The sequence below is a fragment of the Lepidochelys kempii genome, chromosome 1, assembly GCF_965140285.1.
Source record: "Lepidochelys kempii isolate rLepKem1 chromosome 1, rLepKem1.hap1, whole genome shotgun sequence".
Classification (NCBI taxonomy): domain Eukaryota; kingdom Metazoa; phylum Chordata; order Testudines; family Cheloniidae; genus Lepidochelys; species Lepidochelys kempii.
In genome coordinates this window covers 164,310,628-164,335,946 of record NC_136380.1, presented here as the reverse complement: position 1 = coordinate 164,335,946, position 25,319 = coordinate 164,310,628, and the positions used below count along the sequence as shown (strand labels likewise).

The 25,319-nt window shown below is 41.0% G+C and overlaps 1 protein-coding gene across 2 annotated transcripts in view; it reads left to right on the top strand.

The window, feature by feature from the left end:
- Nucleotides 1–25,319, top strand: part of CLIC6 (chloride intracellular channel 6) — a 51,291-nt gene that overhangs the window by 11,403 nt on the left and 14,569 nt on the right. For both annotated transcript variants that reach the window (XR_012161033.2, XM_073361411.2), the window contains exons 2-3: nt 23,867–23,976; nt 24,525–24,650. Coding sequence is in view for 1 of the 2 variants with exons in the window: in XM_073361411.2 (XP_073217512.2) it covers nt 23,867–23,976; nt 24,525–24,650 (236 nt within the window). In the remaining variant the exon portion in view is untranslated. The remainder of the gene's footprint in view (nt 1–23,866; nt 23,977–24,524; nt 24,651–25,319) is intronic.

Genomic DNA, 25,319 nt, shown 5'->3' with positions numbered 1-25,319 from the left:
GTTCTTAAACATTTATTGCTTTCACTTATCAAATTAGTGTGTGTTTTTACTTTAAGCACGTGCTTTAGTCACATAGGCCTGAAACACTTTGATGAACAGAGTCAGGGTCTGAATCAGTGTCTAGGGCTTGATCCTTGTAACTGATACTAGTGGTAGTTTTAAATGTTCAAGGAATGCAGGATGAAGTCCCTAGGGGCTCAATCCTACAACCTTTGCTCCTCATGTGAGCATTCTTCTAGGTAAGAAGGTCTATTAACCTTACTCTGGGTGTGACTCTACACTCTTCACAGACAAAACTCCCAGGGCAAAGAAAAGAGTTCTCCTTATCTCGTTGCTGCCAATGCCCTGAGTTTGGCAGGGACTAGCCTTGGTTTTGTAAATGCATCTGGGTAACAGCAGCCCTCCCTAATGTCCTGTGGCTGCAGAAAACAGCTGTAGGGCTGTGCTCAGAGCTTTGCATTCTGCTAGTTGTTTAATTTTATATGTTTTTGTAGTTTAGGGCAGGGAGAAGAGGATCCACTTTTTATTTGTGTAGAAAGAAAGAAAATACCAGTTCACACAACTTCTGCTGGCATTCCGATCTACAGCATCACTATTCTATTACTGGGGGAAAAGTTAGATAGCCTTATGGTTACTACAGAATGTCACACAACGTTATCTTGCTTTACAAGTGTCTCACATGCATGGTGTGTGTGGCATTGCTTACAGTCATAGCATGCACAGTAGCTGTGCTTCATTTTTTGTCTCCATTTTTTTATGGTTCTATGATTTTGTTTGTTTTTTTACAGTTCTCTCTCATGGATTCTGACGTTGCACTCCATAATGTTTTATGGAAATATGCTTATGAATGTGAATATCATGTAACTGGAATATGCTTTATGCAAAAGGTCTCTTGTAAGGTATCATTACAAAGCTTATAATTTCCTGAGTGTGTTCATCCTGTTTGTATGAATGTATCATTCTTGTATCTGAAACTAGGAATATGAAATATAACTCTGAGGTCCTATTGTAATTCATGCAAAGTGTGGGCCATTAATGGTGGATTGAAAGCTTGATGGCTCCCATTGACTAGGGCAATTGGTTGTAAATGGTCTGCTTACTTGTGTGGGCCACCTCTCGAAGAATGAAGGCTGGGGTTTCACAGGACATGTGACCATGTCATAGGATACTGGAATCCATTGTTAAATCTGGTGCTTTTTCATTTAGAAGGTGGAGTGGGGATCCAGAGAGACAAAGGATTCCCACCTTGGACCAAAGCTATGAAAGGGGGTGGAGCAGAAGAAGGGGGGTGGCAGACATGAGAACACCCCTGCTTTCCACCTAAGATGTCTGCTGGAACTAACAAGGGCTGTACCGTGGAAAGGATTGGGCCCAGACTAGGAAGGAGTCTAGTCTGTGAAAGAAGCTTATTGGAACATCTCTGAGGGTGAGATATTACCTGCAATCAGTTTCTTAATGTATTAGGCTTAGACTTGCGTGTTTTTGCTTGGTGACTTACTTTGTTCTGTCTGTTATTACTTGAAACCACATTAATCCTACTTTTTATACTGAATAAAATCACTTTTGTTTATTAATTAACCCAGAGTAAGTGATTAATACCTGGGGGAGCAAACAGCTGTGCATCTCTCTCTATCAGTGTTATAGAGGGGGGACAATTTAGGCATTCACCCTGTATAAGCTTTATACAGAGTAAAATGGATTTATTTTGGGTTTGGATCCCATTGGGAACTGGGTGTCTGGGTGCTGGAGGCAGGTAACCTGCTGAGCAATTTTCAGTTAAGCCTGCAGCTTTGGTGTGTGTGGACCAGACCTGGGTCAGTGTTGTAGCATGCTAGTGTGTCTGGCTCAACAAGGCAGGGTTCTGGAGTCCCAAGCTGGCAGGGAAAACGGGTTCAGAGGTAATCTCAGCATGTAAGGTGACAGTCCCAAGCAGGTGTCTGTGACCAAACCTGTCACAGACTCATACACACAGCCCTATTTTTAAAAGTTAAAAAAAAAAGTCTTTCTAGTGATTGTGAGGACATGCAGAGGGTATGCAGCCTTGCATTGATTATTATTATTAATAGGACAATAGAACTGAAGTCCATCTGAGATCAGGGCTCTATTGTACTGTGCACTCCAAGAGACAGACCTCACTCCAATGAGTACCATCTTAATACATGCAAATATTGTTATCCCCATTTTACAGATGGGGAACTGAAACAAGTAGAGATTTAGGTCTTGATCCTCAAAGGTATTTAGGTGTCCAAATCAATGGGAGTTAGAAGCCTAAATATCTTTGAGGATTCTGGACCTTTCTGACTTTCTATCACTGTTAGTGTCCACATAGTTTTCTGCATATTTTGATTCCTTGGACTAAAATACAATGTAACCCCAGGTGGTCTCTAATGCCAGTTTTTCTGAAGAAAATAATCACATATCTCTTGGTTAGAACACAGGTTATTGTAAGGAGCATAATTAAATGGCATCTGAAGTTTATATGATTATTTTTTTGCTGCTAACTGATAAAACGTCATGTGATAAGGAGTTGTTTGCATTTCCATTTGCTATGTTTATTTACTGATAAAAGACTGAAGAAGTTGAATGATTACGTACCAATTGATTTTTCAGTAATTTCAAACTTTTTTTTAGCATTTAAGCAAACTTTTTTTAGTTTTCCAAACTAAGTTTCTCTAGTTTTGTAAACAAAATGTTGATGCTTTACACAGTGCATGTCATTTTAATTAGTTGTTTAAAACCTGCTTATGATAATACATTTAAATTTATATAGCATTTTATATGAATGAATAGTTTGAGGCTTTCAATGGTCGTTGACAATGTGTGACACATGATATGCAGTAATGTGTGACGCAGAAAGCCCAAGGTTTCCTGGAGAGGGCCTTATTCAGAAATAAACACCGCTTTCCATGATTATGTATTAAGTGAGCCGTGGCATGTGTGGGAAGGAAATTGTCGCTCAGATCATACAGGGAGGAGTTTTGCCCCTTCCAGTTCTTCTTTTACAAAACATTAGGGCTTGGCTACACTTGCAAGTTAGAGTGCATTAAACCAGCCCCGGGAGCCCTAGGTCACTACCTGTCCACACTGGCAAGGCACGTAGAGCGCTCTGACTCCGCACCTAGAGTGCTCCTGGGACTCCACCTCGGTGAGTGGAATAACGTTTGCTGCGGCTTTGGCTACAACGCCTGGGCGTCAGCATGAACGAGGTGTTGCATTACTGCGCTCTGATCAGCCTCCGGAAACGTCCCATAATCCCCGTAAGTCAAGTGGCCACTCTTGTCATTGTTTTTGAATCACTACAGGAATGCGGATATGCCCTTTCAAAGCTCTGTTTCTGACAGTCAGCTGCTTATCTGCTCCGAGAAAAAGTAACCATTACTGTGGAATGCTGTGTGTGAGAGAGAGAGGTGGTGGTGGGGTCTGCTGCTGTCTGACCTTACAAGATAGCATGCTGACATGCTCTCAGCCCCCCAAAAACCCACTCTTCCTTCCCCCCCATACACACAACACACTCCCTATCGCTCTCCACCTCCCTCCCCCATTTGAAAAGCACGTTGTAGCCACTTGCATGCTGGGATCGCTGTCCATAATGCACTGCTCCCAATGCCACTGCAAGCGCCGCAAATGTGGCCACGCCAATGCGCTTGAAGCTGTCAGTGTGGACAGATTGCAGCACTTGCCCTACTGCACTCTAAGAAGTCTGGTTTAACTCAAAGCACTCTACGTCTGCAAGTATAACCATGCCCTTAGAGACACAGAACAGTTTTAGATCATTAGCTTAATGAATGGGGGATGCGGGGGGGGGCGCGATTACTTATTTCTTTTTCCTCAGAAAGGGTAGTGTTGGCACTGGCAGACTGACAGTGCTGTGGTTGTGATGTTTCCCTCTCTGGTTCTGTTTCCATTCATAAACAGAAATTTCAGAATATAACAATACTCTATTTTTCATCTGGGATGAAAGTGGATCAGGACTATAATCGTTATTAATGAGTTCAACAACAGCAGAATAGAATATCTTAAATGTACATCATTATTTACATGGGACTTGGTTTCTCAGAAACGCGAAATAAAAAGAATCCTGCCACTTTCTTTACTTTAGACCCTGTTCACATTAGGACATATAATCATGTCTGGAACTATTTTCAAACACTTTTAACCCCAAACCAAGTCGTAATACAATTTGGTTTCTCACGAGCCAGACTACAGGCTACTTTATACAATGTTGTAGACTGAAGGTGTGAGGGATTTGCAGTGTTTCCAAGTTCTGCAATATTGGGTGTTTTTTCTTGAACCTCCAGCCCCTGGAGTGGAGCAATTACATGAGAATCTGAGATTTTATTACGTAAATAAGGTTCCTAGCCCTTATGGTTATATACAAAAGTTTAAAAATGTGTGTTGAATGAACCCAAAAGATTTAAAAACCAGCAGGCAAATACACCTTTTCCCCCAAATTTGTCATTAATATATATTTAAACCAAACTTACAACGTTTTGGGGCTTGAATCCTGATTTTTGAACACTTGAGGTTGGTTAGTCTGTAGCAGGATTTCTAGAGCATGTTTTTACTTAACAAAATTGTTTATTTAGCAATAATTGATTCCCACAGATTACAAAGTATTTCAATAGGGGTGGGGGGGAAGAAGAGGGGAGAGCATACTCTGCACTGGGAGCCTACAGTGGAAAGGAGAGGAAAAAGATCACTTCCACCAGATCCCCACTATCATTTTGCTTCTTGGGCTGGTATTTTTCATTACCAATATTTCACTGGGTAATGTACCCAGCTATTACCAGTGCTTTGTGGGAGGTTCTGAGCCAGGTCCCTCTGAAGCCAACAGGGTCCTTTTTTGTAACATTCTCCATGAATGTTTGTTTTGAGTAGAAAATAAATGAACCCCCCCCCCCATTCAAAAACAACCAGCCTCTTCTTTCATTTTCCCTACTTGGACCCAAGTGTAGGAATTAGGATTATCATTGCAAGATTGCTTTCTTGTCCACCTCACCACCCCCTCCATCTTTTTCCACTCCGTAGCTTATTAAATGCTTTTTGTTTTCTTACAAGGCATATTATAGATATTTTATAAATGTAGGTTTTGCATGTAGATTAAATAATGTGGCTATACAACATGTTAAATATCATGTTAAACAGGATGTGTCATTAAAATCCCAGTTAATCTGTTTTTCCCAGACCTATAATGTGTTCCAGAATATAATGCTCTTTTGTTGCAATAATTCCCTGTAAGAATTTAACAAGGATACAAGTTTTTTGTCTTGATGTAAAATGTTCAGCTGGTATTTTGCCATGTTATTAAATACGGATTAGAAATAGCATTGAGGTATTTAAACCATAATTCTTGTAACAGGATAAATAGCTAATAGCATTTGGTTTGTTGCTTGTGCACTTGTGACCTGGTTATCGTTATTTTAACACAAACAGACAAAACTAAGTCTCTCACTAGCATTCAAAGTGAAGGGACATTCAGGTTTTGAACTATGTGGAGTAAAAATATCAGACCCTTTAATCCAGTGATCTATAAATGGGTACAGCATTTCCAAATGTTCACAGAACCACAGATAGCTAGCCATGTGCAGGTTCAGAGCATTCAGTTTCTTTGACTGTCATTGCCTATATTTGTGTAGGTTTTTAAATCTAAGAATACAGCCAGGTGAAGAGAAGAGTTAAACAAAGCAACCTAGTGTGGGTCTTAAAAAGAACACAACTTTCTTTTCCAGTAGGTTTATTTTTGTAGTGGTTAAAAGTAGATTGAAAGGGGAGGGCTCCCATCTCAGCAGCTGAGAGGAAGCAGGGAAGCAGTGCTTACCAAGCCGGGGAGAAGAAGACATGTTGCTGCTACCACTCTTACGTTAAACCTGCCTCTATGAACGAGCCTCCCGTCAGTCTATGACCAAGCAGATTGTATTGTAAGCTGTGTAAGGAATTTAGCCACATATTTTCCACTACAATGAAACGGCTTCCGTTCTGAATGATTCATAGAGTCCAAGGCCAGAAGGACCCATTATGATCATCTAGTATGACCGCCTGTTTCACACAGGCCATAGTACTTCCCCAGAATAATTCCTGGTGGAACTAGAACACGTCTTTTTAATAAATCTAGTCTTGATTTAAAATCTGTGTTGAATGAATGGCTAAATCACCTACACTGCTTTGAAAAAGTCTTAACCCCTGTGCTTGAACACTTGTGGAACCCATTGTAAAATATGTTGAAAACAGTCATTAAAAGAAATGCTGGTTTGACAGGACCTACAAGCAGCACCATTAACATGATGTACAAAGTCTTTTTGTAATTAAACTATACTTGCAAGTTTGGCAATATTTGTTTAATCAGCACTGAGGTGTACTTGAGGGCTTCAGCCTTTATTAACTTACTGGCAAATTAATAGAAGGTTATTTAAAATATTCCATGCACATTTCTTACAGATTTTCTAAATACAGTCTAAAAATCATCTTTGTAAAAGCAATCATAATTGTTTAATTCAGGAGTTGTCCATAAAAGAATTATGGAATTGTCATGTAAATTACTAATGGGAGAAAGATACTTTATTTGCAGACAGGATTGTTAAAGCTGCTTTGAGAAAAAGAGTAATGTATTACAAACTTCTGATTACTAGATCCAAGGGGTAATCAGTTACATATTACTGATTACTTTACTATTACAGTTTGCTCAGCACCTACCAGACCATAGAAAACACACTGAACAGTTTACAAGCTCAGGACAACAGAACAATCCTCAGGAACAAGACTTGGGGGAGGAAATCGCTGCAGAGCATGGAATTTCTCTCGAGCGGCTGTCCTTCCCCTTGCAGAATGGGCGGTGCTTTCATGCGGGCTCTTGCCCTCCCATTCTCCCCACTACCCTCTGGCAGACTGGCTTTGCTGGAGGTGTTCTGCCTAGTTTCTTCTGGCTGTTGCTGCCCACAGACCTCCATGAGAGGGAGGGAGACAGCAAAAAAATGTACTTCGGACCTAGACTGCATGACCGTTTTTTGTGTAACCTCCTTAAGAGCGGTGGGAGAATGGTGGAGACGGATTCATTCCCACCATGAATCTTGACCCTGTAGGTTCCCGCGAAGGGCTAGCACTGCCACAGAGGCAGCGGGTTGTCCCTCTTCCCCAACATAGCGTACGAGAAATCTGCATGTAATGGGAGCCCTCAGCAGAAAGATCTCCCAGGGCTGAACTGGGCTTAAGTTACTGATTTATATAAGTTACTAATTATTTCTCGGTCAGAGAAGCAGCAGATGACTATGTACTGGTTACTTCTGCGTCATGTACACTGTTGGATTTCAGCTACCAGAAGTAGAAGGCACCCATAGGATAGCAGGGTTGGAAGGGACCTCAGGAGGTCATCTAGCCCAACCCCCTGCTCAAAGCAGGACCAATCCCCAATTTTTGCCCCAATCCCTAAATGGCCCCCTCAAGGATTGAACTCACAACCCTGGGTTTAGCAGGCCAATGCTCAAACCACTGAGCTATCCCTTCCCCCCTAAAATTAAACTTAAAAATTAAAAAATTAAACCCACTTTACATTAGTTTGACCTCCCATCATGAGAGATACTGGGGGTTTCTTCTTGAATTACTATAAGACCCAACATGAGTCCAATACAAGTTCTGCGTGTTCAGTACGTAGTAGGTCACAATATTGACCCTATTTGACCTGAGCAGCCAGTCAAAGTTTGGGGCCCTGAGGAGGTTTCAGCCGGAAGCAGAAATTGTTGAAGCCTGGTATTCCTTTGATGCAATCTTGTTTATTTATAAAAAATTTACAAAAGTCCTGATATCTGAATGTAGAAGGAATAAAGAACAAAAGGAGCAATTTCCTTCATTTACAGCCCCCCAAGTCTTTTAGCCAACACCAAACCCCCAATCACTCCCCCTAGCCTTTTCCAGACGCACTGTGCTTACAGGCTCCTGCTTGGCTTTTGTACTGCTTTCCTTCTCTGCTCTTGCCTCTTCTCAGTTTGTGTGGTCTCTTTCTCCAACACCCAAAATAATACTCAGCCACAGCTGATAGGTGGGTCACACACCTCTTGTCTTGGGTGGGGGCTTATGCTTACAGTTATGCTAATTAAAGGGTGAGTTCACACCTATCAATCTCAATGGGGGTTTAATTCAACCCATAACATTTCACCTAGCTCATATAACAGTACCATAGCTAGCATGGTATCATTACTCATACACAATGCAGGACCGCCAACATACCCAAGAAAAGTAATTTAGTAAATCACATTCCTTTTCAACCTGTAAAATAATCTGATTCTATCGCAGGATTAAATCTTTTAAAAACTGCCTGCAGTTATTTTCATAGCCCTGCTGTGAGCCTCAATTTTAGATGAAAATATCCTATTTGTATGACAATATTTAGGGTCCCTGCTCTGATTAAAGACACTGGTAAATCTCCCCTGGCATCATTGATAACAGTATTGGCCCCAAGGTTACTATGTTCACAACTTATTTGTTTATATTTCATTTTTGTTATTTCTCTGGACAAATCTTTCCGTTTGTAATGGGGTGGAAGGTGTATATTTGAGAGCAGCACATGTTTTAGTAGTAAATAGACAAGTTCTATACTATTATTCATTTTTGATTTTTATGTACACTGTCTGGTCTCTTTGTATTTCATGGAGTAATTATTTATTGGTTTGCTTTATGTAATCCAGATCAGAATAGGATAGACTGTTTGTAGACAGATTGGGTAGGTGCTGGAGCACTGGGTAGGTGTTAAATATTTAACATCAAAAGTGAACGATGGTCCCAAATCCAGCTCCCATTTAAGTAAATACGAGCAGCTGTAGGCCTCTTATTTCTAGAAAAGAAATAGTAATGAAGGCTTCTTAATAACTTCATTGGGAATTATACTTTCATACTAGCAACACTATAATCATTAATGGTTATAGAAACATTTGCATTACAAAGCCATATATCTTGGTGAGTATAACTGAAAAAATTATTTGGTTGATATTACTTGTGCTTATTTTAGGCTTAAAGATTCCTCCTTCCTCTGCCCCACCCCCCACACATTTGGCAAGATTTGCTTCTTATTGCATTTGATTCAGTGAAGGTAAAGAAGAGTTCCCTCTTTAGCAGTAAGCAAAATCTTTAAAAGTGACCCTATAAAGGAAGAAAGTGAGCTTGTGACCTTCTGTAAAGAGAAGCTAGAAGATTCTTTCAAAAGTTCTTTTTTTTTTTTTTTGCCCCTTTTTTTAAACGTTAGACATTTAGATTCTGACTAGCCTGGATGACTGGACAGCTAATGAAATGACCACATCACAAGTGTCAATAATGATAACAATTAGAGGGGAAGAGATTTTTAGTCAGACAGTTTATAATTTTGTTTTGTTAACGCCTATTTAACTTCAGTTGCTAGTTAACATTTGGAACAAAGGCTATCTTGTTAAAGTTGAATTCAGCACCCTTGTCCCTTCAACCAAGTTGTGAGAGGAAACAGTATACATTCTCTGAGCCTTACACAACTCCACCAGCAAAGCCATTCATACCCCCCTTTCAATATTATACAGGAGCAAAAATAGTTGAGGGCACAGTTTTTTGTTTTTGTTTGTTTATTCTTATTCTATGCCTTCTTTTCCCTAAATGTGAATCCAACCCTTAGCAAGGCCTCTATCCTGCCTTGGAATCTGCTAGTGTGGATCCCTGTGCCCACGCGTCAGAGCATGAGTCAGGGGTCCACGCTGGCAGACCACAATGCGCAAAGGTTTCATGAACTGCCAGTCATATTTTACATTTGTAATTCATCAGATAAATAGAAGCTGCACACATCTGTATTAAACAAGTTTGATGTTAATCAAGTAGATGAAGATATATGGCTGTTTAAAATAATTTTTGATAGCTAAGAAGCCCAAACAATTTTACTCCTAGCTATTTCAACGAAATATTTTTAACCTATAGCAGGATGTTTTTTGACTTCTTTAGCTCAAAAGTTTTATGATGAATTTAAAATTTCTACAGATTAAGATCAGTATTAGCTCTTATATTTGGAATTCAAGGCCAACATCTAAGGTTTTCTTGAGAGGGAACTTAATAAAAAAGGAAAAGAATCTGCATTGGGACTTTGCTCCCAAATGACAGATAAAACCTGTTAATATTGAAGGTTACCATTGTACAGGGTATCATATGAATGGAAGTAAATACAACAAGGTGGGTGACCTGAGGAAGAGCTCTGTGTAACTCAAAAGCTTGTCTCTCTCACCAATAGAAGTTGGTCCAGTAAAAGATATTACCTCCCCCACCTTGTCCCTCTAACAGCCTAGGACTCTCACAGCTACAGCAACACTGCATGCAAGGAAGTAAAGATGTTCATTATAAAACCACTAGGTGGCATCAAAACAGTTTGGCAAAATTTACAGAGCACTTATGCCCTAAGCCCCCAAATGAATGTGTTTTACATACAGAAAAAATTAGGTTGTTTGCCTCTGCCTCACAAAAAGCTTTAGTCTGAACATGTTATTACACAAACAACAAGCCTATATGATGCCTTTCTGATCACCACAATGTATTACATGCGACTAATATGCATTATATTTACAGTCAAGTGAACCAAAATGATTTCTAGCTATATTTTCATATATTAGTACCATTGGAATATGGTAAATTTTGCATTTTGGAATGGTACAATTCTATCACTACCTGCATAAATAGTACTGTATCAAACATCTACAAATATTTATAAGGTTTTGTAAATTCAGGGCTAACTATATTTCACATATTGTTCAATGTCTGTTACAATAATTTATACTGGAGAACAACAAAATTTTGTATAGAAATAAAAATTTAAACTTAGAATTATTGTTGATTTTATATATATATATAGAGAGAGACAAAGCTCTGTCCTTGTCTCTGTGGGTCCCGCGTTTCCTGGTGGACTTCACTAGCCTCACAGGCTCACTGTGATCCTCCATGTAACCCTTCTCTCTCTAGAGACAAGGGTCACAGTCTACTGAGCCATTTTCATCATAAGCCAGCAAGGGAGGTGAGGAGAAGCTATCCTCCCTTGCACAGTCTCTGTTGTCTCCCAGTCTCAGTGATTAATCAGGGAGCAGGCAAAGGGGGGAGCCCAGGCCCACCCTCTACTCCGGGCTCCAGCCCAGGGACCCTAATGGTATCAGCTATGGCAGCTGACCTTTTAGAAACAGGACACGTACAATTCCCTGGGCTACTTCCCCACAGCAGCCCCCACTTCTTCAGGCTCCACTTCACCCTTACGTAAGGGCCTCCTTCCTTGTGCCTGATATGGTGTGTACTGCTCAGTCTCTCCAACAGCACAACTTCCTCCCACAGCTCCTGGGAGGCTTTTAACTAGTTTCAGCCAGCCCCTGATTGGCTTCAGGTGTCCTAATCAACCTAACATTCTCCCTGCCTTCTGGAAAGTTCTTAATTGGCCTCAGGTGTCTTAATTGACCTGAAACTGCTGCCATTTAACTTATCCTGGTCTTATTGGGATTTGTTTAGCCTAGAGCTAATATATCTATCTCCCACTACTTTTCTATAGTCATCTGGCCTTGCCTCATCACAATATATATTTATTTAGACAGATGGTAATGTAAATTACCAGTTATTGTAAAATCTCCTAGCAGTCTAGGAGCTCATAATATAACTCAAGTGCATATAGGAATCTTACCAGAGCAAAAAGAGAATTTTTGTGCCAGGTGTAATAGTAGAGATTGTGATTGAATTATTTCTTTCTTTCTCTGATAATTATCATTAGTGTTTCTTTATCTCTGTAGCACTAAGCTAGGCAGGAAGGGGCTGGGAAAGACTCTAAGCAGAAACTGTACGGTGAAGCGAACAACATATCTTTAGGGATAGTACTGTTTCTTATTCTAATAAAAGTCTTTGCTCAGAATTAGGACAAAAAGTTACATTACAAAAGTAAAGAATCACAGAAAAAGTGACATTGTCAGAAACCAATTCAGTTTGAACTAGCATGAGTAAGGACCAGAAAATACTTTCAGCCTTTCAAAAGACTCATTGTGAGAAGCCAACAGACAGGCCTAATGAATGGGACACTTCACCAGAACCACAAAGAAGATTAAATGCAGAGAGCAGCAAAGTATTGGCCATTGTGTTAACTTAGGGCTTGTCTGCACTGGCACTTTACAACCTGCAACTTTCTCACTCAGGGGTGTGAAAAAAACACCTCTGAGCGCTGCAAGTTTCAGTGCTGTAAAGTGCGAGTGTAGGCAGTTCACCAGCACTGGGAGCCGCGCTCCCAATGCTGGTAGCTACTCCCCTCGTGGAGGTGGGTTTTTTTAGCTCACTGGGAGAGCTCTCGTCCAGCGCTCTGCCGCGACCACACAAGCCACGTTAAAGCGTTGCCACGGCAGTGCTTTAATATTGCTAGTGAAAATGTGCCCTTATGCAACAAGTGAAGCAGAAGATCATCTGTTAGTCATTTACCTTTGGTGGTGATAAGGAGATAAGACTAACTGGGATATCATTGTTAAGAAGTTTGAAGAGAATTTCTTTTCAAAAGGAACGTAACACATAGATGGTCATGCTTTTACCAAAGGGTGCTAAGAACTGGAGAATGTGTGGAAGCATTTATAGAAGCCCTATATGAAAAAAAGTATTGTTACTTTGGTATCAGTAAGGAAGATTACATAAAAAGTTGTTTAACAGTTGGAGTTTAAAACAAAGCACTTCCAGAAAAATTGCAGTCAATGTCTGAGCTAAGAAGCAGGGGGACAGATCCAGCTCGGGCACTCCCAACTTGGACAGTTCTTTTTCTCCCATCAGGTGATAGTTCTGCTCCACCTCCTGGATGAACTCCCCAGCCAGGCACCAGCTCTTCCTGCTCCCACTTCAGATTCTTCTTCCTCCTGCAGCCTCATTCAATCAGCCACTGCTAGTGGGAGGCGAGAGAACTAAACTCCCTCATCTCAGAGGGAGGAAGGGGAAGGGCCCCTGTGCTCTTCAGTGAAGGAAGGGAAGTTGTGCTGCCTGGTGTTCTTCCTTACTTTAACCCTATTAAGAACTATTTGAGAATAGGGGGAAAAAATTTCCCTCACACTCAAAAGCCAAACCATTTTTGGTCAAACTAGGGATGTCAATTAGTTGCAGTTAACTCAAGCAATTAAAGCAAAACAGATTAACTAGCTTTTTTAAAAATAGTTGCAATTAATCACAGTTTGAATTGCATGATTAAGCAATAGAATGCCAATTTAAATTATAAATATTTGTGGGGTTTTTTTTCTTTTTTTACATTTTCCAATACATTGATTTCAATTACAACACAGAATACAAAATGTACACAGCTCACTTTATATTATTTTTTATTACAAATATTTGCACTGCAAAATGATAAAAGAAATAATATTTTTCAGTTCACCTCATACAAATACTGTAGTGCAATCTCTTTATTGTGAAAGTGCGACCTACAAGTGTAGAATTTTTTTCACATAACTGCACTCAAAAACAAAACAATGTAAAAAAGTTTAGAGCGTACAAGTCCACTCAATCCTACTTCTTCAGCTGATTGTTAAGACAAACAAATTTGTTTATATCAATGGGAGATAATGCTACCTGCCTCTTATTTACAATGTCACCTGACAGTGAGAACAAGTATTTGCATGGCACTTTTGTAGCTGGCGTTGCAAGGTATTTACGTGCCAGAGATGCCAAACATTCATATGCCCTTTCATGCTTCAACTTGTAGATTTTTAAAAATCTTTTTACAGTGCAAATATTTGTAATAAAAATAATATAAAGTGAGCACTGTACACTTTGTATTCTGTGTTGTAATTGAAATCGATATATTTGAAAATATAGAAGAACATCCAAAATGTTTATAATAAATGTAAATTAATATTCTATTAGTGTTTAACAGTGCCATTAAAACTGCGACTAATCCTGACTTTTTTAATTTAGGGATTAATTGTGATTTTTAAAAATTGTTTGACAGCCCTAGTTCAAACTTCAAACCAAAAAACACAGGAAATACAAAATTTCACCCTCAGGCATTTGCTAGAGGCATGGAAAATTTTAGCTCAATACGTGAAAGTTTCAGGAAGTTATGAGTGACTGAACATCGAGTGGTGCTGATAGCAGCTATTATGGAACTTTAGTTGCAGCAATTTCTGTGGTCATGCAACTGCAGAATACATGGAGCCTTAACTATTAGATCATAACCATATATACAATGTAACACAATAAAAAATACTACTACTTAACTCTTATATAAAACTTTTCATCTGCAGATCTCAAATCCTTCACAAAGAAGTGCACTATGAAAATCTCCATTTTACAGATGGGGAAACTGAGGCACTGGGATGGACATGACTTGCCCTAGCTCACCTAGCAAACCCATGTCAGAGCCAGGACTTGAACTGAAGTTTCCTGAGACCCCCTCCAGTGTCCTATTCAGTAGGCCACATTGCCTAGTAGAAGCCCCTTTGTTAGCATGTTGAAAGTTTAAAACAGGATTACACCCAGCCCTGTAAGCTTAAATAGAAGAGGAAAGAATGGTGCATGGAACATTTCCCTCCACTTTGGACCTTTGTGCTGGTCCCATACACAAAGCAAACAATGGGAGAGAAGAACAGTAAAAAATTGATGAAAATAGTAGAGCATAAATTAATAATCCCATTAAGCAATGGCTTGTGATTACAAATAGCAATAGTCAAATGACACTGTCACAGTATACAGATCATTGCATAAAAGGGGACTTAATGAAAGCTTTTATGTGGGCTTTAATATTTTCCTTGTCTGCAGACACAGCCTTCATAAATGTTTGATTAATGAACTCATTAAGCCCTGACATGACTAGGAAAGACATACTTACCCCGTGACCCATCATAATTAAAACGTGAATGCCATTTGTTCAGGATAGTAGCTGGAATCATTTATTTAAGTAGCAGAACAACACAAAAAAACAGCTTTTGACTTAGCCTGATGAATTAGCTCACCCTCATGGACAAAACAAAGACATTGGGCTTGTGTTACATCAATCACAGTGATTCACATGTAGAAGGCAACTTGCAATACCACCTGGCATTCTATCTATATTTACATGGATATTAAAATTATAGCTGCTTGGAAAATTTCTATGAACTATTTTCTATGCACACCAAAAAAAAAAAAAAGAAAGAAAGAAAATGTTAGCAATTTTTCACCCTTTCCTAATCCGCTCTAAGTCACAGTGATAGCAAAATGCGGAAACCCATTCGGTCCTTTAGAGGACAGTGAGAAAGTAAAATGAAGTTCTGTACACACACCAAGCAGAGCTTGCAGTAGTAGAGCACTGATCAGCACTGGAGAGAAAATTACAGGGATTTCTACTTGCAGGCTGCAAAATTCCATAGCTACACTACGTGTCTCACAGCATTAGTGAGTCAGGCAAGTGGGCCATACTTGGTTCTCTTACCACTGCATCAGGTTCCTGCAGTGGAACACAGGGAAAGAGTCTTACCTTCCAAAAGAAGCAGCACTTACTATACAGAAAAATCCTTCCTCACATCAGGATGGCATGGTTCAGTCAAAGCTGGATTGCTTAAGCCACAGGGAGACATACATATTTTTTAAAAAACATGGTTAATAAGAAGTGTACAGGCACTGTGGATGAATTCAGTCCTTTGCAGAGGGCCTGCAGATGACTATATACCACTTAGGCCCTCAAAATAGGGTTTAGGTGACGCATGGGCCTTGCGTAGACCTGCACAGAGGTGAATGTAGGATATACCATTTTACAAGGTGAGTTGAGGAGCATGATGCATTGGCAGGTCTCTTGATTTTATTTTATTACAGGTCTGATATTTGGTGCTTTTCTTAAAATCTCAGCTCCAGGAGTTATACAATTTGTGATTATCACATAATTATTTTACCCCTGACAATTTTTAATCCTCTATTTACTAAACCTTAGTGTCATAATTAAGGATTTCCTTAATAGCCAAAATATCTGATGGACTGATTAAATGAATGATGGAGGTTTTATTTTATTGTGGTATTTGTTAACCCATTCTGTTTCTAACTTGTGAAAGTGACCTTGTAAACACTATTAGGCTGTGCAGATATACCAAAAACATGTTAGAATAAGATACTGTACAGTGTACTAAGATGTACAATTATGTTAGCTGTGATATTATGTATGATGGGATTTTTGTCTTTAGAGGCAGCTTAGACAACATTGCATTAGCATTTTAGTGAGGGTGATGACATGTAATCTTTCTGTGCTTTGGTTGCTCTGGAAGCTGTGTGTGTGTGTGTCCTAGCACTGTGGCAAGCTAGAATGAGGATGCATGTGTACAAAAGTTCCTGCTACCAGATTCAGGGCAAGCTGCCCTGGAACCAGTATTGCACATAGATTGAAATTTGACGGCAGGGGCCCATTTTAACAACTTTATTGTCAGAGGGTTGGAGTCTGGACTGTACAGAGCCTTGGCAGGGGTTTATAGGCTGACACTGGTACTGTGAATTAAGCTGATTGAAAATGAAATGAGGAGAAAGTGAGGCACATGAGCTGGTGTGCCATACTAACATCTTTAGCAGGGCACTATACCAGAATTTTATTTCTCTGCATTGCCACTCAGCTCCCCTATGCCAGGGGTCTTCATTTGTGTCTCACTCTTCTTTGAAGACGGGGGTACAATCTCTAGTGGTAGCATTCTGCATTGTTACACAGGGGTCCCAGGTGTTTGCGGTTCTGTGGGTATGCCTGCACTGGGGCTAGGGGTGTAATTACCAGCTCAGGCAGTCATAACCAAGCTAACTCTGATCAAGCTAGCATGCTAAAAAATAAAAGGGGACCCACAGAGGCACTAATGGCAGAAGGGGCTAGTGACCTGAATACATACTTAGGGTCTCAGATGTGCTCACGTTTGGGGTGGCTAGCCCCTCTGGCTGCTTGCGCTGCCGTGGCTACACTTCTATTTTAGCATATTTGCTCAATCAAAGCTAGCACATGTACGTCTTCCTAAACTGGAAATTACACCTCCAGTGTAGACATATCCTTGAGTCTCATGTCAGGGTGGATGGGAACAGGGAATGCTGAAGACAACAAATTCAGGCCACTGAGGGAAAGCTAGTGATATTTGATTTGGTTGCATTTTTCACGCTCTTTGCACTGGTGTGTATGACTATGTAAGGTGCAAGGCAGTGGAGAATCAGGCCTGCCTGGCATCTCTGATTCACTAAAATGTGAACGTTTTTGTTGTACTTTGAATGTAATGATATTAGTACTAATTTGTTCCAGTGTCTAAAGATTGGTATATATTAGAAGGTATATTGGCAAAGTTTAGCTGGAGAAAGAATTTAAAATTCATATTTACAATTTGAGGATTATGATTTTGTCATTATTAGAAATTATATGTTTGGATGGTATCTTCTGTTGAATTTTCTGCTTATAACATAGAAATGCACTGGTAACAGGGTTCACTCACCACTGCTGCGCTTCCTGTTGGCTGTCCTGGGGATTAGCTCTGCTCGCCAGTGCGCCCTCTTCTGCTGATGTCTTGCCACAGTCATGCCTGCTCCAGGTCCCACGTCACTCCAAGGATCATGGTGTCCTCTTCAGGACACAACCCACTGGCTGTGGTGCACTCTGTGCTCCCCCCTTCCACAGTCCCTCAGCCCAGCCCCTGCCTCAATTCATTTCCTTGGGCCACTTCCCCACGACCCCCAGCACATTCTTCACCCTTACCTCAGGGCTTCAACCTGCCAGTCTTCGCAAGAGCTCTCTCTAGCTTCCCCCGTCCCTGCTTGTAGCACTCCTCTGACCAGGTGCTGGCACTCCTGCCTCCTGCTAGGGGCCTGATTTTCCCTTCTCAAGCTCCAGGCAGCTACTGAAGCTGCTCTGCCCTGCAGCCCTTCTTATATGGGTCTGCCCAACCCCCATTGACTCGTCCTCACTGCCCCTCTCCTATTAGCTGCTTTCTGCGTATCCTCTCTAGGGCTCCATTAACACCTTACAAGCCAGTCTGGGGCAGACACTCCAACACAGCACCTTTACACTAAAGATGAAAAAAGATTCAAAATCAAGGTTTCTGCTTGATCATCTCCATCCTACCCTTATAATAAGAAGTCATCAGTTGCTATGGCATCTTGGAGATTTCAGGTATCTATCATAGGTTTTTCTAAGCTTCCTAGGAACCTATTGTGAGAGTACAGCATAATATTTCCCAATACATGTAGGTGTAGCAGATTGAGCACTCACTGCCATGGCGCCTCCTGCTGGTTGCCTTGGGAATTAGCTCCTCAGCCTCGAAGCGCCTCCTGCTGGCCAGTGTCTCTCCTGCCTCACGTCCCTGTGTCTCTCCTGGACTCCAGTGCCCCTTGCCTTGGGGTGCTGCCCCACAGGAGTGCCCCCATGCTCTGGGTCTCCCCGCCCAGGGGAACCCCCTCCCCTTATGCCCATCTTACCTCAGTGGCTACTGCTAGTCATCATCTAGCTCCTTTTCCCTGGGGCAGACTGCAGTCTGTAATGGCCACTCATCATTGGCAAGGGGGTTGGACCAGCTGCCTCTGCCTATCCCCAGGCTGCACCTTTGCAGCCCCAGTACCTCCTTAGGCCTTTAACAAGGCCTCAGCCTAGGGAGTTGCCAGGCTGGAGTTCCCCAGCTCCTCTTGCCCTTCCCCAGCAGTGCTGTGCTTCAGGTACCCTGTGCTCCCAGGCCGCTAGGTCCTTCTCAATCCAAGGCTGGAGTGAGACTGACCCAGCTCCTCCCTTAGCCCTTCTATCCGGCTGTGGCTGCCTCCCCAAGCAGTCTTTTCCCCTAGTAGTGGGGTAGCTGCCCCACTACAGTAGGAAAATGGAAGTGGAATCTTCACAAGGTTTTCCATTAACACTTTACTGCCATCCTCAAATAGAACATTGAAGCACAAAAAATGAAGTTCAGGTTTCAAAGGATGTTAAGTCTGCATCATATTCATTGACTGTTAAAATTACAGGAAAGAACTTAGACAACCTAGGGCCATCTGCCTCAGTTCCTGTGTTCCACCTCTTGCCGTAGCTGTAGGTCAGTAGCTTCTTGTGCTGCTGATGGCTTTCAAGATTTGCTGTCTCCTGCCTCCGACTTTGCTGTTGTTAGAGGCTGACCCTGCAAAATTGGAGGCAAGCTACTGGCATCCATAATTGTATCAGAGGTGGCTGATGCAGAGCCCCTGAAGGCCCATGACAGCTGGTCTGCTCCCCGTTCCATGAAGTTGGGGCTCCCTGCGGCTACCAGTCTTTCAGGCCTTTAAATATGGTGCTGTCTACATGGCAGTCCTCCCCAGTAATAGGAAGAGACAATGGTTTGGGTATGACTACATGAGAGACTGCCTCTCTCCTTGCAGTAGATGAGATCAGTTGGGACATCTAGTGAGTAGTTCCCCGGTGTAGGCAGGAGATGGCTGTTGGCAGAATATTCTCAGTTTGGGGCCCTCAGCTCTAGAACTCACTTCCCTGTCTTGGGCTTGCATAGCCAGAGTCTGTGGACCTTCAGGACATGTTACATTACAGGGCCATCGTTTCAGAAAAAATTAGGAGAGACGGGGAAAGTTTGGTCAGCATTCTCACTTCATGGCTGCTCTTGGGGTATTAATGGGCTGGTCCCATCTTGGAGGGGGGTGGGACAGGAAGGTGGCATCCTGGTACTATTCCGGACATTGAGAGGAAGATGGGCTGAGGTGTATGTGTGTCACCGATGGCTGGCACAGGACAGAGATTGGGGCCTGACCTGCTCCATGCTGAGCTCAAGCCCAGGGCACCACCACTGCATCCTGTCCAGCCAGTGGGGAGAGAGAATGGTGCTGACCCAGCTGGCCCAGCCTGCCTCACAGTGGCCCCCAGAGACCTGAGGGAGATACCACATCACCAGCTGGCAGTGAGCTATGAAAAGTTAGTGGGAGGGGCAAAATCAAAGTCTGGGGGCATAAGGTAACTGCTCCCTCTGCCCCATAGCAAATGACACCCCTGTTGCACAGCCTGTATGCCCAAGCTTTTGGGTCAGGAGGAGTGCATTGATGTGATGCCAGTGTTTTGCCAAGGAACTCCCACAAAACTTTTTAGCTTGGGAGCTTTTTAACTTGTTATAAAACTTGTGTCCCAAAAGGAAATGGAGAGGCACTGGGAAACAATTTAATTTATTTTTGGTTTTAAATCAAAATGCTTTTTTTGTAACCACAGGAGGCAGCACCACTGGACAAACACAGTAAGCTACATTCACTAGAAAATTTATAGTTGGTTCCTGAATATATATAGACTAATATCATGCTGCTAATACACCCTGGTGTTCATCTTGCACAATATGGAAAGGGACAAAACCTGCAAACTGTTGGACTTCAGTGGGAAACAAAAAGCCCAACAGCATACAGGACTGGGCCCTAAAATTATTGAAAAAAATATATACATTATTTCCAAGACATTTCAAGCTTGTTGTATAATTCTTTGGCAATGTTTTGTCATTCATTTTAGCCATTTCCCCATTATTTTAAGTTCATCTCTCACTGGTGGTTACCAGCAACTTGATAGATATGTAGGAGAAAAAGGAAAGAGGTCAGCTATTCGTTATTGTATTCATAATCTGTTGCAAAATGGACAAATGGGAAAACCAGTATTATTCCCCTAAATCAAGCTGATGCCCCCAGAACATAAAACTTTCTCAATCATTAAAACATTGCACTTATAAATAAGCCATCCTGGTGCTTCTGTAGCAGTTCCAAAAGCTGCCGATTCCTAAGCAAACAGATAACTAGGTTGTTGGTAGACTATTTGTCATTCCAGTGTAATAACAAATTGATGGACTCATTGTCTACTTCGCTTCTGCATTTGTCATGGTAACGTGTCTGTCTTCATCTGGATCCCTGACTCCACCTTATGGAAAGTTACACAGAAGAGCAGGATGGAAGCTGCTCTTCTGAGTCCCTGAAATTTACTGTTACCACGGTGATGGGAGACAAAACAAATTGACAGCCTGGCTGTCTATGTTCCCTCAGCTTCAGTAGCAAAAGTTAGAGGGACCCAAGCTTCTAACTTTTATGTCAAGGGAAATTGGTACAGGATCATGAAAAGAAGTTCATTCTATTGTGACTGTTGATCACTTAACGATCTGTAAAGTTCTCTGAATGCAACAGTAAGCCTGACAAGGGGATTTCTTTTGCTATCAAAGCCCTAGTGAACACAGTGTGAATGTCAGTTTGTTTGGAAAGAATGGATATATGTTTTGCTTTTCAGGGGAGATGCCCCTTGTTTCCTCAAGGTGCAACAATTTACTATCATTTGAGATTATTTTTAATTATTTTTTATTCTGTATAAATCAAATTCCTTTGTCATAAATATACATCTGCTTTTGATGAGTTTAAAAGCCTTTGTACCTTACTTTTCTGCACTATTCGTAAAACTCTAATTCCATTTTCATTTTCATTTCATTTTGAAATGCCACCATTGATCATTATTTAGTAGCAGGGACAGGTGTGGTGTCCCACCATCCCCAAATAAAATAAAAATTAACTGACTTGTTCACCATTCTCACACCTCCCTCTGTACTATCTGGGTTTTTTTTATAAATAAATAGGGTAAACATGTGTCCCTAAAGACAGGCATATCCCTGTTTTCAGGGCTGGTCCCATCAGTTTTTTATAGAAAATAGTGTTTTGTCCCTTAGGCGCCGACTCCATGGGTGCTCCACCTACCGGTAGCCCTGCCAAACAGCTCTTCCCTCTCCCTCCCAGCACCTCCTGCCCATGACGGATCAGCTGTTCAGTGGCATGCAGGAGGCGAGGTGGGGAGGGGAAGGAGTGAGGGCAGGGCACTCAGGGGAGGGGATGGAATGGGGTGGAAAGAGGCAGAGCGGGGGTGGGAAGAGGCAAGGCAAGGTGCGGCCTTGGGGGAAGGGGTGAAGTGGAGGTAGGGCCTGGGATTCAGAGAGGGGTCAAGCACCCCTGGGGAAATGAGGAAGCTGACGCCTGTGTTTTGTCCTTACTTTGGTAAGTCATGGCAGACTGCTCACTTGAGCTGGTGAAATTAAAAGCAGCCTGGGTGGGCAGATAGGCGTCCCCAGCTCTGTTATACAATAGCACCCTTCTTCAGTCAGAACTTGAAAACAAGAACTTGGGCTGATGTATAACTTTGTACTACAATATTTATATCTGATTTAACTAATGCTTCCAAACAAAATTCTCTGTGATATTATGGTGGTGTTTATCAGCTTGATAATCATAGCCTTTATTACTGTTGATGCATGCTAGCAATGGAGCATAATGAAGTCAAGAAGTTAGGTGTGCCAGTAACTCCTATCTTGTTTTTGTAAAACCCTCATGTGACAGGCATGGAGTCTATTGTATTAAAAATGCAAAGTTTATGTATTATTGTGAGATTGTACATAACTTTTCTAGGGAGGAGATGTGTCCAGTGTAAACCTTGGAAAGTGTTATAAGCTTCAAAGAACTATACTGAACAGTGGGCCAGACAAGAATGACAGAGTTAAGAGGGAATCTCTAGCGGGAGGTAAATACAAATGTAACCTGCTCTAGTTATGCAAAAAACTAGCCTTTTGAAGCTCAGCCCTGAAGATTATTTGTTTCCTGAATCTGAAGATCAAAGGCCAAAGCTGTATAAAGCAGTGGTTCTTAACCAGGGGTACGTGTAACCCTGGGGGTACGGAGAGGTCTTCTAGGGGGTACATCAGCTCATCTAGATATTTGCCTAGTTTTACAACAGGTTACATAAAAAGCACTAGCAAAGTCTGTACAAACTAGAATTTCATGCAGACAATAACTTGTTTATATACTCTGAAATGTAAGTACAATATATTCCAATTGATTTATTTTATAAGTACAGTATATGGTAAAATGAGAAAGTAAACAGGTTTTCAATAATAGTGGGCTGTGACACTTTTGTATTTTTATGTCTGATTGTTGAAAGCAAGTAGTTTTTAAGTGAAGTGAAACTTGAGGACGCACAAGACAAATCAGACTCCTGAAAGGGGTACACGGGTATAAGGAAAGACAGAGGGCATAACTACACTACAAACTTTTGCCACCACAAATTACATTGGAATAAAGCCACCACAGTTAGTATATTGCTTGTGCACCTACATACTTTGCTTCTTTCATCGGCACTGCTCATACTCACCAGGAGCGCTTGTGTTGATTCACAGTGCAGTGCACCGCAACTCGCCACCATCCAGTACTCTATCTTTGGGAAGTCTTTGCAACGCATGGTGAGGCAGAAACAGATCACACAGAGCTGACTGGGAACAAATGGTCAACTTCGCAGCATGCAACTTTCTCCCTCCGATACTGTCATTTCTATCCCACAATTTTCATGCCGTTTTAAAAAAAGAAAAATCCCATGGACCTGCACGACCCTTCTCGCTGTCCACCGTCTCTGACAGAAGCATGGTGCCTGCACTACTCTGACTGTTGTGATGAGCATTGCAAGCACAGGACGCACAAGAGATTTATCTGATTTAGCCTCCTAACTGCTCTTGGCACTACATCTCAATTTATGACGTAATATATTTTGCTACATCTTTTCGGACTGGTGTTTCCAGAAGTCATAACTGGTATAAACATATTAAGAATACATATAATTATTTAGAGAGATTTATGTTAATATGGAATCTTTCTTTTCAAGTAATGCTATGATTTGAATTTTGTTCACTAGTTTATAAAAACATTAGTTATACACTAAACAAACCATTTTAGAACATCCATTTCTAAGGAGACATTACAAGTGTTTGGAGGAGTATATAAAGAAACATTGTATAAAACTATTTCATTATAAATGATTACAGTGAGTTGCACCTGCTTTCACCAGATCTCGATTTTGTCCATATCCTTTAAACAGCAGACAGCTGACTGACTTTGCCATTATAAAAATAGTTTTGCTAAAAGCATATTTTATTGTTTTTCATTGTAGGCTGGTAGTGATGGGGAAAGCATTGGAAATTGCCCATTTTCTCAGCGTCTCTTTATGATTCTGTGGCTAAAAGGTGTTATATTTAATGTAACAACTGTAGACTTGAAAAGGTAAGATTACAGTATATATTTTCATTTTCAGAAGAAAATTACCAAAATGATTCTTTTAAAGAATGTATTGCTTGTGGTAACTTTGAAATACACATGCAAACTGACAGACCTTATTTATACAGCTAATTGGTATTTTCATAGCTCTTTATAGGCCTGATTATTATCTGATTTAAACTGATGTAAAACAGTAATAATTCCACTGAAATTGATGGGGTTAACATGGTGTAAAATAGGTGTAAGTGAGAGGAGACTCAGGTTCTATGTGGTCAATGCATGGAACAGATATTAATTAATTAATACTAATGAATGCTCACAACATCTCTATGAGGCAGGAGATTATGTCTTACCTTTACAGAGAGGTAAGCTGAGATAGAAAAGGGGAAGTGATTTGTCCAAGGCTACTCAGTAATTGCAAGGATAATTTAAACTATTTTATTTGCTTTAAATAATACCAGTATACTATTGCAAAAGTGGAACAGATTACTACTACTACTACTACTGCATGTCTCTCACATAGCTACTTACCCAAGGTGTTTGTACCCTTTTAGAAAACCTGCAGACTTACAGAATCTAGCCCCAGGAACAAACCCTCCCTTTATGACTTTTGATGGTGAAGTGAAAACTGATGTCAATAAAATCGAGGAGTTCCTAGAGGAAAAATTAACACCACCAAGGTACTGTGCTCTTGCGTGTCATGTTTTGCTTTTAGTCCTTCAAAGTGCCTTCACTGCACTCCCTGACAAAATTCCCACTGGTTTCAGTGACAGCAGGATCAAGTCCTTGGTTACTTTCTTGCCTTAAAAAATATGTATGAAATATATTAGATTTAGAAATACTGATTCTGCTCCAATTGAACTCAATGAGCGTTGCGGTTGACTCCGATGGAAGCAGTAGTGAGACCTAGCATAATGGTGTTGTTCCTGTGAGCTCGTGAGTGTTAGATGCTGATTGCTAGACTCCGAATGACTGAAGTAAATGGGAATTGACAGTGTTCAGCACCTCACAGGTTTTGATACAATTATTGTAAATTAAAGAAACATTTTCAGTGTTAAAAAAATCTCTATTTAAATTTGCTCTTCCAGCAGTATTTCCTCTGGGCCAAATCCTCAGTTGGTGTTAATTAGCACAGGTCCATTGACCAAGGATCTGGCTCTCTGCATGTGCTGTTAGTTAAGGGCAAGTCATCAGAAATTATTAAGTTTTATCATCCATGCAATGGAGATTAACTACTAATTTGCTTTGTGTAACGTGCAATAACTGTCTGCAATTTCAGTATCAAAATTTCCTTTTCAAAGAGATGGCAAAAATAGCAACTCCCTAGAGTTAATAAAGGGTCTGAGCCA